Raw genomic sequence first — 16,382 nt, forward strand, 5'->3', positions numbered from 1 at the left:
TACTTGCCCCAGCTCCTGCCCACATAGCAATTTGAAAGCACACAAATGTAAGTAGATAAATAGGTAGCACTTCAATGGGAAGATAACAGAGGTCCATATGCCTTGGCATATAGTTGTGCTGGCCACATGACCTCAAAAATGTATTTGGACAACACTGGCTTCCTCAACTAAGAAATGGAGATGAGCACACAAACCCATAAAGTCGGACTCAACTGGACAGGGGAAACCTTTACCTTTATCTTTTATTTGCATAGTTTAAAATATTAAAATAAAGTGGCACCTGAAGTCATAAATATTACATAATAGATATAAGGTAAAAGTAAACATTTTAAAATCCAGTCTTTCATCTCAGTGTTTGGAAAATGAATTCCTAGCTCATTATAAGTATATATCAAGGCATAATATCTCAAGGTATCATTTTCAAATAGGAGAAAAGAATAGATTCTGGTGAGAGAAAAGTTATTCATCTTGCAGGTTTTTTTAACTGGAGACCAGTCCACACTTTCATTGCTTATTTACAGAACTGTAGTTAGCCTGGCTAACCTATAAATTGAGGCGATGCAAATTTATGACAATTAGAATATGCATTTGATTGGATAGAGTAGTAGGTATATGATTAATTTAAAACTAGAAAGGCAATGCTGGTTTTTAGAGAACAACTAGACAATATGAGCTTGTCCGAAATGGTATAGGGTTTCCTGCCTGAGCAGGGGGTTGGACTAGATGACCGTCAAGGTACCTTCCAACTTTACTATTATTATTATTATTATTATTATTATTATTATTATTATTATTATTATTATTATTATTATTATTATTATTATTATTATTATTATTATTATTATTATTATTATTATTATTACTATTACTATTACTATTACTAAGGAGAAACTTCCTGACAGTGAGAACAATTAACCAGTGGAACAACCTGCCTCCAGAAGCGGTGAATACTCCAACACTGGAGGTTTTTAAGAAGGAACTGGACAGCCATTTGTCCGAAATGGTATAGGGTTTCCTGCCTGAGCAGGGGGTTGGACTAGATGACCTCCAATGTCCCTTCCAACGTTTTTTTTTTTAATTATTATTATTATTATTATTATTATTATTATTATTATTATTATTATTATTATTATTATTATTATTATTATTATTATTATTATTATCTTTCTAGACCTACTGTTAAATTTGCTTTAGTTTGGAGAGTCTATGCCTTCCTCTTTGTATTTATCTGGTTTTTATCGACATTAATTGGCTAGATGTCTTAAGGCTGAGATGACAAGGTTCATTGTTCCTGGGAAGTTAATTAGGGAGGAGATAAAATAGTTTCCTTCATTTCACTTCATCCCAACCATCCCTATATTATCTCTGAGAGCACATAACATACACAATATTACATAAATATTGAATTTATTTCACACAGGTTTTCATGGAATAATTAATATTTATAAACTGAAGAAATCTTACCATTCTGACTTGTAATCTTTCCTTCTGGACATGGAAGGCACTCATAGCAGCAAAATGGCTTTCCTTCTATTTTGACCCTACTAGAACCAGATTGACAATTGTCATTACATAGGGAATGAGGTCTTTTCTGAGTGAAGGAGATGAAAAATTAAAAAGAACAATCAGTTTGGTAGTTTTCCCATGCTCAGGGGCATTGTGCTTACTGAAACACAGACACATATCTAGACGTGGGGACCATCAGAATGAGAGATCATAATGATTTCATTTTACATGGTGTGTGTGCCAAGAGGTCATGACAAGCATTTACAGGGTGCAGCACATCTTGGTTATCATGAAAGATACTTACCAAGCTATGATTTGAAGTGCAGCAGACAGGGATTTGGGTTCAATGTAATTCATACGTTGGTCACCTATCCAAGGCAATAGCCTCATTCTACTTAATATTAAGCTCAGCTCTTTGACAACAACATAGAAAGTATTTTACTAGTCACCTGTAGAATCTTTCTGCAATCAACCAACCAACCAACCAACCAACCAACCATCCAATCAATCAATCAATCAATCAATCAATCAATCAATCAGAATAGAGCTGGAAGGGATCTTGGAGGTCTTCTAGTCCAACCCCCTGCTCAAGCAGGACACTCTATACCTAGTGGTGGGATTCAGTTATGTGAATAACCAGTTCTCTGTATGGATGCCACTTTTGGAAGTCCATTCTGGGCCTGGGCAACAAAAAATTAGCTATCGGTTCTGCTGAAGTGGTGCGAACCGATTGAATCCCACCACCGCCTATACCATTTCAGACAAGCAGGTGTCCAGTCTCTTCTTAAAGGCCTCTGGTGATGAAGCACCCACAATTTCTGAAGGCAAGCTGTTCCACTGGTTAATTGTTTTCCCTGTTAGGAAGTTTTTCCTTAATTCCAGGTTGCTTCTCTCCTTGGTTAGTTTCCATCCATTGCTTCTTGTCTTGCCTTCTTGTGCTTTGGTAAATAAGTTGACTCCCTCTTCTTTGTTGCAGCCCTCAAATACTGGAACACTGCTATCATTTCACCCCAGTCTTTCTTTTCTCTAAACTAAAGAATATTCTAATCCCTGGCATTTTCACTTTTGTAGCTATTCCAGTCTTCAACAATTTCAATTCAAAACATGATTTCAGTTTCTGAATAGGGTTATTGATGTTACAATAAAAACAGTAGATCATCCCTCATTTAATAACCTTTTAAGTTATGACGGGCTTTTAAAAAGCTACTTATGACTGTCCACAAAGATATTACTGTTGCTCCCCTTCCACAGTCACACAATCCCATTTTGGGTGATTGGCAATTTGTTCACCTACAACCAGTTGCAGTAGCCTGTGGTCCCACGAACAAAATATGTGACTTTTTTGTGATTTCGGATGGTCCTTTTAGTTTCTGATAAAAATGTCTATTAGATGTGGATGTGTATTTTCTTAATAACCATTTTAAAATGGTCATAAAATCAAATCTGGTCATGTGTGGCCTCTTCTTAAAACTGCAAGGATTTACTACCAAAATTTCAGGCCCAATTGTGGCTATAAGGTAAGGAATATTTTTTATTCAGAATGTGGTTAATTCACCCTCAAATCTATATAAAATATTGTGTATATCTGATTAAATTGTATATTGTACACTTTCCAAAAGAGATGGGTTGTTAAGAAATATGAAGAATAAATAAATTGTCTGTCTGTCTGTCTGTCTGTCTGTCTGTCTGTCTGTCTGTCTGTCTGTCTGTCTGTCTGTCTGTCTGTCTATCTATCATTTATCTTCTAGGTCATACAATGGTTTCCTAAAAATGTTGACCAATTTTAATGAGAAAGACCTAAGAAGCATAACCCTTTTTTAAAAAGTTATTCAAAAAGTTCTCAAGATGTGGGTATCTAATTGAACTAAGGAGCAGATCCCAATTTAAATTGCAAGTACAATAACTGAATAAATTGACAGTCACATTTGTTGTATATTCAGAATATAGATTAAACCATTCTTAAATCTATACAAAATATATACCTGGTTAAATCTTGTGGGCCATATCATGGAGTCTTCATGAATGTTGAGTGCTTTGGAAGAGAAAGAGTTTGGGTCTACCCATCCAACTTTGACTTTTGTAAATGTGTTATTTGAATATGTGACCCAGCTGAAAATATCAAATCCGGCAATTATATGTCCTTTGTCATCAAAGGAAATATTTTCTCCAGCACTGTTTATAAAGGAAGTACTTCTTATAAACTTGTGGAGCTGAATTGGAGAGAAGGTAGAAGAAAAAATGATTCTAAGAGAACTTTCATAATAGTCCTAATACAATTTAAAACTAAGATGAATGATCTTTGAGGGACAACATCTACTGAATTTGGAAAAGGAGGAGACATCATTCAAGTCAGTTGCCTGGATGTGAAGTGAAGAGGAACTAAAAACCCTCTTGATGAGGGTGAAAGAAGAGACGGAAAAAGTTGGCTTGAAACTCAACATTAGAAAAAAAACTAAAATCATGGTATCTGGTTCCATCACTTTCTGGCAAATAGAAGGGGAAAAATGGGAATCAGTGATAGATTATATTTTCTTCTGCATCTTGCATGACAATGGTCCATAGAGTCAAAGTTATGGTTTTCCCAGTAGTAATGTATGGCTCTGAGAATTGGACCATTTACAAGGCTGAGAACCAAAGAACTGATAGCCATCATTATATCTTGGGAGTTTTGATAATGAATTACATAGGCATTTAAGAGGTATAAGAAGAACTACATTTTTGTTTGTTTTATATTTCTTTCCTGGTGCTTCTAGGTAACATGTTGTTCCCATATACTATTATTGGCATACTATTTCACTATCTTTTCTGTCTCCTTCTACATTGTTTTGGAAGATACCTGCCAGGCTTTTTCAAGTAGATACTCTTGTCTCATGTTTTTTATCTTTGCCTTCTCTTTTGACTTGGATGAAGTTAAGGCATACAAAGCATATGCCATAATGTAAACTGCATTGTAGATACTATAACTGTGACCAGACATGCTTGTGTCAAACAGTGTTCCCGGTAGACTATCCAACCTTTCTTCCCCAGTGCATATCTCTTCATCTCTCTCTTCAAGAGTGGAATTTGAGAAATCACAATTAAACACATTTTTCCAGAAGATTTGGATAAAGCCATCTTTATTTTCTGAAAATGGGTTTCTTTCCTTCAGAAATTTCTGGAACCCAATAGGGAAATTTGTATGAACAGCAAATGACAGAGCTCCATGGAGGAAATGTATTTCACAATCTCTTAGAAAACCAGGAGATGCAAAATCCATCTGGGCTGTCATAATCCACATTCGGCTTTCAATTCTTATATCATAAAATTGTGAGAATTGGAAAATTGTTCTTAAGACACTCATAGTATGTATTTCACCTTGAATGACAACAGTATTGGCAGTACTTCCTGTGACAATACGTGAAGTTGCAAACCATTCTGTCGCACTTTCAGCAATATTACTTGAAAAGGTTATTTTGGGTATTGTTTCTAAGAATTCCACACAAATACCCTTCTGAGAATATAAGGGAAGTACATGCTGTATAAACCCCTCTCCATTGTCATCATCAGAAATAATCACGCCAATCCAGGTCCACCTGAAATGCAGTAGCAACTCAAGAATGCCCAAATAGTGATGGGTCTCATTGGGGAACATCTTGTGAAAAAAATCTTCTTTGGTTTTGTCTTTTATTATTGAAGAAGACCCATATAAGATCTTGAAAAAAATGGAAAGAGGTCAGACACAATTAAAATGAATATTCTCATACTCTTAGTTGAAAAGAACTTGGTTTCACTCTTTTTTTTCTTTTCAGATTTTTATCTTATTTAATTTTCTGATCATTTAAATATTTCTTATGACAAATGTCCAAAGCAATATATTTTTTTGTAAATCACAGGTATTTCAGGAACTATTATGCATTCTTAAGACATTTTGTTATTAAACAACGCCTTCATGCATGCAATTGGACTTTCCAAAGCTTTTTTCAAAAACTCCAAATCAATGTTTCTCAGCAAATGCAAAATCTATAGTGACATATGGATGGATTATTGCCAACTACAGGAAATCCTTAAATGTCCATGAAGATTCTCAGTTATCCAGGTCATAATTATCCCAAAGATGCTTTTTCACGAGGAAACTTGTTTTTCTTTGAGGATGTTTTGTTTCTCAGCTCTGACTGGATGATAGGGGAATGAAAGGATTTGTACTCCTTACACGATATTTAAGCTCTGGATACTTACAACTCAATTCTAGAATTCTGATGGTGTAACCTCCTCTGTAGTCACATTAATGTATTTTAGGCAGTTGGTAAGCAACTCACCATTTCAGTGGATTGCAGCATTGTTGATCAGGAATCTGATAAATTTGATGTTTGCTCTTATGTTGAGATGGCAAGGCTGAAGTTCATGCCTCAGCAGGCCTTTGATACCATGGAAAGTTCCAAAGTAAATCAGGCACATGACCAAAACCACAGAAGGTGTGCTTGACAATTTTTACAATTTCTATATTTCTTACCTTATCTATTGTATGCCAGCTTCCTCTTATGTAACCAAGAGAAAGCAAAGAAATGTATAAATATCTGCCTTACACTGTGCTCAGGGTTCCTCTACTTTTAGGGATGACCTGTCTTTATTCAGCTGAATAAATGCGTTTATCAAAACAAAACCAGGCTCCGGCTTTTATTTCCCACTGAGTTGCACCTATCAAGCCTGCATAACAGCATTCCTCAATCGCACAACACAATTTACAAAGTTTCATGTTGGAAACTGGCTGGTCATATATGTGCTTCAACCCACTCTTGTCATGACTTAGGATAGAAATTCCAGGATACCTTACAATCATAAGTTACAGACTACCTGTATTCTAATTGATTATAAATACATCGAAGTGTGCCAATTTATTCAGTACCCAACTATTTTCAGTGCTTCATAAATACATCATCTACAGAATTAATAAGATTTCCATTTTCTGCCTCCCACTTATGAAATAACTTAAATGTAATAAACCTATATCTTTCATATCTTTTTTTACCTGTGGAATCTTGTAGGTGCTCAGGATGTTTGTCATGTGGAGACAAACTTCAGAAGTAGGTCCCCCAATGACTCCCACAATCCTATTCTGAATATCACATTTGTAGTTTGGGATGAACTTGTCCTGTGTGGATAGAAGTTCCATTGAGGCAAGATAGGTCCACCTTGCCAAAAAATAGCTGTTTAAGATGTGGAAGCCCAAACTGACATTGGGTAAGATTTGAGGATTCCCATTGAGTTCCTTCACAGCAAATACCAAGGCCAGGATATGCTGGTAATTCTGAGTGAACATCCTATGTTATGAGCAATAGGTTCCAAATTACCACATTCTTTAGATCTTATTACTAATTCTACCTTGACACCATCATTCTCATAACTGGCCCCTTGAAAATAGGAGACTCATTGTATGGAATAGGTTTGAAACATACTATATAAAGTATACATGCCAATGGATGAAATTATCCATAAAAATGAAACAAAATGTTCCATAAATGAAAAGACAAAATGCATGATTAAAACAATAGGACACAAGCTTCTGTTAAAGGAATGGAAATTGGGACAAGAATATATAACTGCTGTACAGAGTTAAAGCGAAAGGGCAAATTTATATTAAACTACATGCCTAGGAAGATTTGGATTAATTGAAATCAATAACAGTTTTATAATATATTGCAAATCAGCAGATATTAAAAAAGAGGAATCACAAAATGTGATACATTGCTTTCGCTTTTCTTTCTTTGCATTCTTTTCCACTTATTAGTTTTTTTGTATTTTAATATTGTTAAACTTGCTTTGCCCAATTGTTGTTCCCTTTTAATATATAATATAAATTGAAAGGGATATATCTATATTATTATGTTTATTATATTCTAACTTTACATATATATATATATAGATAGATGGTAGAGAAAGAAAGAAAGAAAGATGATAGATAGACAGACAGACAGACAGACAGACAGACAGACAGACAGACAGACAAACAGACAGACAGACAGACAGACAGACATAGCATTCCCCCCCCCAGAGGAATATCTTTTCCCCAGAATTTCATTTTAGTATACTTTTCTTAATGGTTTTTCAGTCCTTCAAAATAGAAGATAATTTTTATATTATAGGTGATTATGTCCAACATTCATGATAGGAGATGATAATAGGAAGATTCTGAATGCTGAAGATACTGCCATACCTTTACAACTTGCAATTTTCAATAAAAATAAAAAATAGAAATTTTTATACTGCAAAGTGCTGAATAAAATCTGCTATCCTCATCTCTTATTTTAATTTGGAACTTTAGATTAAACCCCTACATGAATGTAACTAGTGTGAAATCTATCTATCTAGAAAAATAGAAGATGTATTTCATTTTTCAGGCTACAGTACTTACAAAAGGTCATCAAAAGTTTCATCAGAAGGCTGCTTCTGAAATGTTATAGGACTGGAAAAAATGTAGACTTGAGAGGTAATGCTAGCAATGATAAAGTCCCCAGGCTGATAATACTTGTGGAGAATAGGCAGAGGTGCCTTAATAAGACACTTAGTCAGAGGAATCATTCTCTGACCATAAAGTACAACTGCTAGGACTATCATCAGTGCCAAACATAACATGATTTTACCAGAGATTCTTCCTGCTTTATTCCATTTAGTCTGACCCCTCATTGATTCTTTTAATGTTGGTAATTCACATGGCATTACTCAGCTGATTGAAAGCCAGAATCATATAGAATGTACTACCAATAATCCTAGTAGTGTAATTCTGCCTGTCTCATCCCTCATGAAAGGGAACATGAGATCATTGTTCATATCAATATAACATGAGATATTAGAATACTTGACTGTTCACTTATCCTCCTATCCTGAGAGAATGTTCATGAAGTAGGAAGATACTGCACAGCATTAATTACAGTTATGTCATAATTACAGTGTGATGGGGGAATATTTACCAATTTTGTATTCTATGTTCTCTCAAAACATTTCAGAGCCAACATGTTGATGTTTATGACACTTCAGTTGGCATCTTCCCAATCTATCTCCATGAATGAATTGTCTGTAGCAGTGCCTGCTCTCTGTGGTAAGGTTATTCCCACATTTTGGGTATCCTCAGCTCTACTGATTTTTGTATATATACATATGTCTCTCTGTGTGTGTTTGTATTACAGTATGTACAATATTCAGTACATACAGTATGTACAGAGCGATTGAATCAAGATCACATGAAATGTTAATACTACTTTACATGCCTTGGTAAGACCACAATTGGAATACTGCATCCAGTTTTGGTCACCATGATGTAAAAAAGATGTTGAGACTCTAGAAAGGGTACAGAGAAAATGACTAAGGAGCTGGAGGCTAAAAATATAAGGAACAGTTGCTGGAATTGGGTATGTCTAGTTTAATGAAGAGAAGGACGAGGGGTGACATGTTAGCAGTGTTCCAATATATCAGGGGCTACCACACAGAAGAGGGAATCAAGCTATTCTGCAAAGCACCTGAAGGCAAGAAACAATGGATGGAAACTGACCAAAGAGAGAAACAACCTAGAACTAAGGAGAAACTTCCTGACAGTTAGAACAATTAATCAGTGGAACAACCTGCTTCCAGAAGCTGTGAATGCTCCAACACTGGAAATTTTTAAGAAGAGATTGGACAGCCATTTGTCTGAAATGGTATACGGTTTCCTGCCTGAGCTGGGGCTGGACTAGATGACCTCCAAGGTACCTTCCAACATTATTATTATTATTATTATTATTATTATTATTATTATTATTATTATTATTATTATTATTATTATTATTATTATTATTATTATTATTATTATTATTATTATTATTATTATTATACTGTTTGTATTACAGTATGTATCCAGTATAATATAAAAAAAATAAACAGAGTTTGAAAGTGAGAAAAAGAAACTGAATGAAAAGGGAAACAAACATAGTTGTCTTCTGTGCTTCTTTCTGTTGAGTAATTAACATCTCATACTTTTCTCCATTCTTTCTGGCCCTTTTACTTCTCAGTTCCAGAAATCTTAAATTTGATATTTTCTTCTTTCAACAAAACAGACATATAAAATTTCCAGCCTTATAGAAATGTGGTTGTTCTTTCTCTAACCAGACAGACATATTTGCCATTTCTGCAAGTTCAGTTATTTTTATAATTGAATCTTCCACTGTAGACATTGTAGAAAGTGGATATCTGCCTATTTTTTATTAATAATGAGAGGCTTTTGTAAGCTATAGTTTAACTTTAGCCATGATTATTAGCAGTTCCTTTTAATTGCAAGTAGTAACATTGCTTTAATACCTGCAGCAAGAGTTGGAAAAGAAACACTCCATAGACTGACAACAAATGTCTCTCACACACTAGTGGAAAAGATGCATCTTTAAGATACATTTCAAGCAAAGCTATTCCCAGAATTAAGGAAGGTGAATGTCAGATGAGACCAACTAAAACAGAACTCCGAGGCTTGAGTTTTCCTCTAATGACATGTTTATTGGTTACAAAGTATTGGCATGGTCAAAAGTGAAACCAAAACTAAAGTTCCCTCCAAAAAGATACATTATTGCAAAGTTAAAGTTCCCACTCCAGAAACTATGCAATCAACTATGTTTCCCCACAGAATATTTTGGCGGGCTTTCTAACATAAGACTCAACGCCCAGCCTAACAAACAGAAATGACCTTGGTTCCCATGGGACAGAGAATTGTTTAGACTAGCCTAAAACTCCACATCCCTCCCCCATTCTTGTAGCAACCGAAAATGAGTAAGGTGGCTTCATTGCAGAGTTGACAGTGATATGATATTTACATTAAACAGTGGTTAGGAGCATCCAGGCAAGGGTCCAGAGGTGAACAAAGTTTATCATTAGCATAAAAAACCCACACCAAGAAAAATCAACTAAGATGAGATGAGAAAAATCAACTAAGATGATAAGAAGACAGGTGAGATGAGATGAGAAGATAAAATAAGAAGACAAGGTAAGGTAAGATAAGGTAAGGTAAGATAGAAATAATTTCTAAGACAGGAAAATTCCAGAGAAACCTGATGTAGACATCAGAGAGAAAATTATTGAATCTCTAAAAATAGTTTTGGAATGGTATAGAGAAGATACCAAGAACTGGAAAAACTGTATAGAATTAATAGAAAATTTGCAAAGTTAAGATATATTTTCACAGTTTATCAGGAAGAAGACAAGAGAACAGGTTCTGCAACAATACTTAAATACCAAACTGAGGATTAATTACCTATTAGAATGTGGTGCAAGAGAAATGAAAATAGCCAAATAAGGCAGTGGCTAAACAAGGACTATCTGAATATCACTCACTAAAACAATTTGACAGAAATATATTTCTTCTTTGTTTCTTCCTCAAATCATCCTAGAAATTTGGGGAAACCAGAGAAGTTCCTTATGGCTAGTTCTTCACTGAATTATTGACTGTCCAAGAGAATGAACAGCCACTATAAGGTAGATGGGCTCCAATGCTAAGTAGAGGAATGTAAAACCAATCATTAGGAGCATCTGAACAATAATGATCTAGAGAAGCTCCAGGTTCAGAAGATGTGTAGATAAGGATCCAATGCTTTCTAACAAGATAAATGGAGGGATAGGAAATTCCACATTTTTCAAGTGGCTGATAGATTTCACAACATGAAAGATATGTTGCTTTGTAGATATGCTATGAAATAAGAATAGACCTAGCCTTTTTTAGATGGCACATATCTTCATATGAAAAAAGATATATTATTACTCATAACAAAAATCAAGAAAAAAGGAAAAGAAAAAAAGAGCAAAAGAACTTTAGAACATATCACCTTGCAGAAGAAACAAATTTTCAGTTGCTATTGTAGTACCTGGGCAAAATTTGATGAGTATTAAATTAGTTTTAAAAATTTTTAAATTTTTAAAATTTAAAATTTTAAATTAGTTTTAAATTTTTAAACATTTAATATGTGGGTAATCTCAGTTTTCCAAGCAAAATAATTATCTGCTTCATCGAGGTCACATAAAATATGTGAAATTGTTCACATTTAACCCCCCATTTCAGTGAAATAACTATAGTTTGGTAAAAGAAACAGGGCATACAAACATCATAAGATGTTTAAAAAAGTAAAAAGTATCTGCTCCTCATAATATTTACTAGTTTTCACTATTGTGAGAAGATAAAGACTGACTCTCTAATTAGGTAAGTTGAAAATGATTATCAGTTACTATCACAACACTGGTGAAGTTACATAGAAGTAAAATAAATTGTTCATATAGCCTTGCTTTCCTGTGTTGGTTTATGGATTGAGAAAGAGTATGGATCAAGTATTAGCAGGATGTAGATATGGTGCAACATCTATGAACAAGGTTTATGGAGAATCTGGAATTAAACACTGGTGGGCTTGCATCTGGATCTTCAATTATCTATAGACCACTTCCTTTTTCCATAAATCCCATGATTAAAGGTGGTTTGGGTAAAAACAGAGCAACCACCAATTGGATGACCAGGAATATGACAATGTAATTTGAGTATTGTGATCATTTTTCTCAGAGCTCCTACAGTTCAGCATATTAAAGTCTTCTCCATATAATTACATAAAGCCATTTAGAAGGAAGGAAAGAAAATGAAAATATTATTTATGGGGAATAAGTGTTTCATTGTTTATATTCTATTTATCAGAGTTAAAAAAAAGTAAAGGAATCCCTCTAGATTTTACTTCACTAGTCATTGCCATCTATAGGGGGCGATGCTAATCTCCATTTCAAGGCCATTGAGCCATCACTGTCCAAAGACATTTCCATGGTCATGACATCATGCAGCACTGTTCCTTCTCACTATTTATCTACTTGCATTTGTATGCTTTTGAACTGTTAGGTTGGCAGGAGCTGGGGTGAGGACATGACTCACTTAAGCCCAGCATTTTAACCGCTGAACCACAGCACCACCCCATTTATTAGAGTAGGGATGGGGATCTCTAAGGTCATAATTTGTTTCACTAATTTGTTTGGGGGACCAGGATAGGAGAAATTGATAAGTGTCTAAAGCACTCAGAAGTAATAAGAGAATTCCCATGACATGCAATGGCTTCATTCTGCACCAGTTCCATTTTTTGAGCTTCAGTCAATGTATAATTCATTGAAATAGTCATGTTTTTATATTTCTTCTTTCTTGCCTCTCATTAATTGTTTTTTAGTATTCAGATCAGGCCTTAGTAGAATGACAAAGCATTTGGGGAAAAATATGCAGCCCAGTAACCCTGCACTGGAAGAGAGAATGGAAAAGACCTCCACAGCCACCATGTATTTCCCTTTGGTGCTCAGATATGTTGGGAAAAAAGAAAACCAGACATTACAAAAACATAACAGGCTAAAGAAGATAAACTTGGTCTCATTAAAACTGTCTGGTAAATGCCGTGCTTTGAAAGCCACACAGAAGCCAACAATGGCAAGGAAAAGTAGGTAGAGCAAGACACAGTAAAATATGAGACTAGAGCCTTCATTACATCCTAGAATGATTTCATCTACCATTAAGTTGATATCAGCATCTGGGTATGGAGGTGTGGTTACAAGCCATATAGCACAAAAAGTGACTTGAATGAGGGAACAAGAAACAACAATGTAATTATCTAATGGTTTGCCTAGCCATCGCCTCATCTTTGAACCTGGTATTGAAGCCATGAAAACTAAAATCACAATGATGGTTTTGGCCAATATACAAGAAATGGCTACTGAGAAGACAATCCCAAAAGCAGTTTGTCGCAAAAGGCAGGTCACCTTTTCAGGTTTTCCAATGAATAATAAACTGCAAAGGAATGAGAGCACAAGGGAGATGAGGAGAAGGTAGGTGATGTTCCGGTTGTTGGCCTTGACTATGGGAGTGTCCTGGTATTTGATGAATATCCCAAGCACCACAATGGCAATACAAGCAAAGGCAATTGCCGTAATGGCCAAACTGGTTCCTAAGGGGTCTTCATAAGAAAGGAAAACTATCTGCTTTGGAAGACATGAATCATGGTTGTTGTTTGGATACTGTACTTCTGGGCATGGCAAACAGTCATCCATATCTGTGGAAATGAATGAATGAACAAATGAATGAATGAATATTTTACTATTATTACAATGTAGAAGACACAGTATTAATGAAGACATAAGAAATATTGAAAAAATAATAATTTAGCCAATGAGCTCTAATTAATACTTCAATTGGAGGCTCCCTGAGTCTTATGGAATCATTAGCTATCATAAGGGCACTAATAGACCAGCTCTGTAAACAGTATAGAATTGAACAATTAAGATTAACTCTTTGATTAATCTACTTAATATTTGATACAAAAGAGGACCATAGTATTTTTTAATGTTTAGCTTATTTGCATAGTTAAAAATATTAAAATAAGGTGGCACATGAAGCCATACATATTACGTGAAAGATACACAGTGAAAGCAAATGTCTTTTATTTCAATGGTTTGAAGATAAATTCCTAGCTCATTCTAAATATATGTATACCACAGACATAATATCTCAAGGTGTCATTTTCAAACTTGCAGAAAAGAACAGATTCTGGGGGGAGGAAAGTAACTAAAGAAAATTCATCTCACATGTTTTCTGAAGTTTAAAAATGGAGAACTGTAATTAGCCTGGCTAACCTGCAAGTCTTTAATCTAAATGTATGCAAATTAGAATATGTATATTTACTGGATAGAGCAGCACAGTTTTTGACTGTTTAGAGACCTTCAGTGAGGAAGTGAGGAGAATTGCAAAGGAAATGCTGATTTTGAGAGAACAAGTAGACAATATTTCATGAATTTAATTTCTATCTAGAGCTAATATTAAACTTCCTTTAGTTGCCTTCTTCTTGATATTTGTCTGGCTATTTTTATCAACATTAATTGGCTGGATGTCTTGGGGGTGAGATGACAAGGTTCATTGTTCCTGGGAAGGTAATTAGGAGGAGATAAAATATTTTCCTTCATTTCACTCCTCTCACATAAACATAAAGTGTTTACCTTACATTTTTTCTAACTACATAGGTTTTTATGGAATGGTTAATATTTCTAAACTGAAGAAACCTTACCTTTCTTACTTGTAATCTTCCCTTCTGGACATGGAGAGCACTCATAGCAGCAAAAGGGCTTCCCTTCTATTTTGGCCCTACTAGAACCAGAATGACATTTGTCATTACACAGTGAACGTGGTTTTTTCTGGGTGCAGAAGATGAAAAATAAAGGAATCAGTTTGTTAGTTTTGTCATGCCTGGGGCATTGTTCTTACTGAAACACAGAAACATATTCTTAATGCATTACTCGATGGGACCTCAGAATGAGACATTTTCAGATGATTATAGTATTCATCAGTATCTATATGGTTCTTAATACTCATGGCAAGCATTTACAGGGTACTGTGCATCTTGGATATAATGAAAGATATCTAGTAAACATTGAATTGAAGTGCAGCGGACAGGGATTTATGTTCCCAGTCTAGCACAATACCAACAAAGAGGAAAAATAACAGCTCTCAAAAGAAACCAGCATGGCTGCATAAAGAACTCTCTGATAAATTGAAAGATAAAAAGGACAAGTATAGAAAGTGAAAATAGGGGCACATAACTAAATCAGAATATCAACAAATAGCCCGAGCCTGCAAAGATGAAGTGAGGAAAGCTAAGGCACATAATGAACTAAGGCTTGCGACCAAAGTCAAAAATAACAACAAAAAAAGCTTCTTTCAACATGTAAAAAACAAGAAAAAAGTGAAGGAAATGATTGGTCCATTAGTGGACAAAAGTGGCAAGAAGGTGACAAGCAATAGGGAGAAAGCAGAACTATTTAACTCATTTTTTGCATCTGTCTTTACACAAAGGGAAAAAACAGACCAACCTATCAAAAATAGTGCCATAAAAAACAGTATGTTAACTTGTGTTTCTACACAAGTTAAGATAGGCAAGAAAATGATAAGTGAGCACCTGTCCAGCCTAGACGAGTTCAAATCACCAGGACAAGATGGATTACACCCCAAGGAACTGGCAGATGTGATCTCAGAACCACTGAACTATATTTTTCGAAGATCCTGAAGCACTGGGGAACTACCAGAGGACTGGAAAAGAGCTGATGTAGTTCCCATCTTCAAAAAAGGAAAAAAAAAATGGATCCAGGAAACTACAGACCTATCAGCCTGACCTCAATACCTGGGAAGATTCTGGAAAAGATAATCAAACAATGAATCAGTGAACACCTAGAGGCAAACAAAATCACTACTAAAAGCCAACATGGGTTTGTCCAAAATAGATCATGCCAGACAAACCTTATTGCATTCTTTGACCAAGTGACAAAATTAGTGGATCAGAGGAATGCTGTGGATATAATTTACTTGGACTTCAGTAAGGCATTTGATAAAGTAGATCACAACCTACTACTCGATAAGATAGAAAAAAAGTGGGTTAGACAGCATCACCAACAGATGGATTCGTAGCTGGCTGACCAGCCATACTCAGTGTGTGGTCCTCAATGGAACTGCATCTACATGGAGGGAACTGTATAGTGGGGTGCCCCAGGGCTCTGTTCTAGGTCCAGTGCTCTTCACCATCTTCATCAACGATTTGGACAAGGGGATAGATGGGGAACTCATCAAATTTGCAGATGACACCAAGCTGGCAGGAATAGCCAACACTCCAGAAGACAGGCTTAAGATACAGGAGGATCTGGACAGACTTGAACACTGGGCGCTATCTAACAAAATGAAATTCAATGGTGAAAAAAGTAAGGTTCTACATTTAGGCAAGAAAAACCAAATGTACAGGTATAATATAGGGGGTACCTTGCTCAATAGTAGTAACTGTGAGAGGGATCTCGGAGTCCTAGTGGACAATCACTTAAATATGAGCCAGCAGTGTGCTGCA

General features: G+C 35.3%; 1 protein-coding gene across 1 annotated transcript in view; it reads right to left on the minus strand.

Annotated features, from left to right (window-relative positions):
- Positions 1-16,382, minus strand: part of LOC107289526 (vomeronasal type-2 receptor 26-like) — a 28,621-nt gene that overhangs the window by 1,347 nt on the left and 10,892 nt on the right. The window contains exons 3-9 of the mRNA XM_029284559.1: positions 14,562-14,688; positions 12,993-13,553; positions 7,895-8,090; positions 6,512-6,689; positions 4,343-5,197; positions 3,489-3,716; positions 1,465-1,591 (exon numbers count right to left, since the gene is read on the minus strand). Coding sequence (XP_029140392.1) covers positions 1,465-1,591; positions 3,489-3,716; positions 4,343-5,197; positions 6,512-6,689; positions 7,895-8,090; positions 12,993-13,553; positions 14,562-14,688 — 2,272 coding nt within the window. The remainder of the gene's footprint in view (positions 1-1,464; positions 1,592-3,488; positions 3,717-4,342; positions 5,198-6,511; positions 6,690-7,894; positions 8,091-12,992; positions 13,554-14,561; positions 14,689-16,382) is intronic.

This window comes from Protobothrops mucrosquamatus, unplaced genomic scaffold (assembly GCF_001527695.2).
Source record: "Protobothrops mucrosquamatus isolate PMUCROS unplaced genomic scaffold, P.Mucros_1.0 scaffold711, whole genome shotgun sequence".
NCBI classification, from domain to species: Eukaryota; Metazoa; Chordata; class Lepidosauria; order Squamata; family Viperidae; genus Protobothrops; species Protobothrops mucrosquamatus.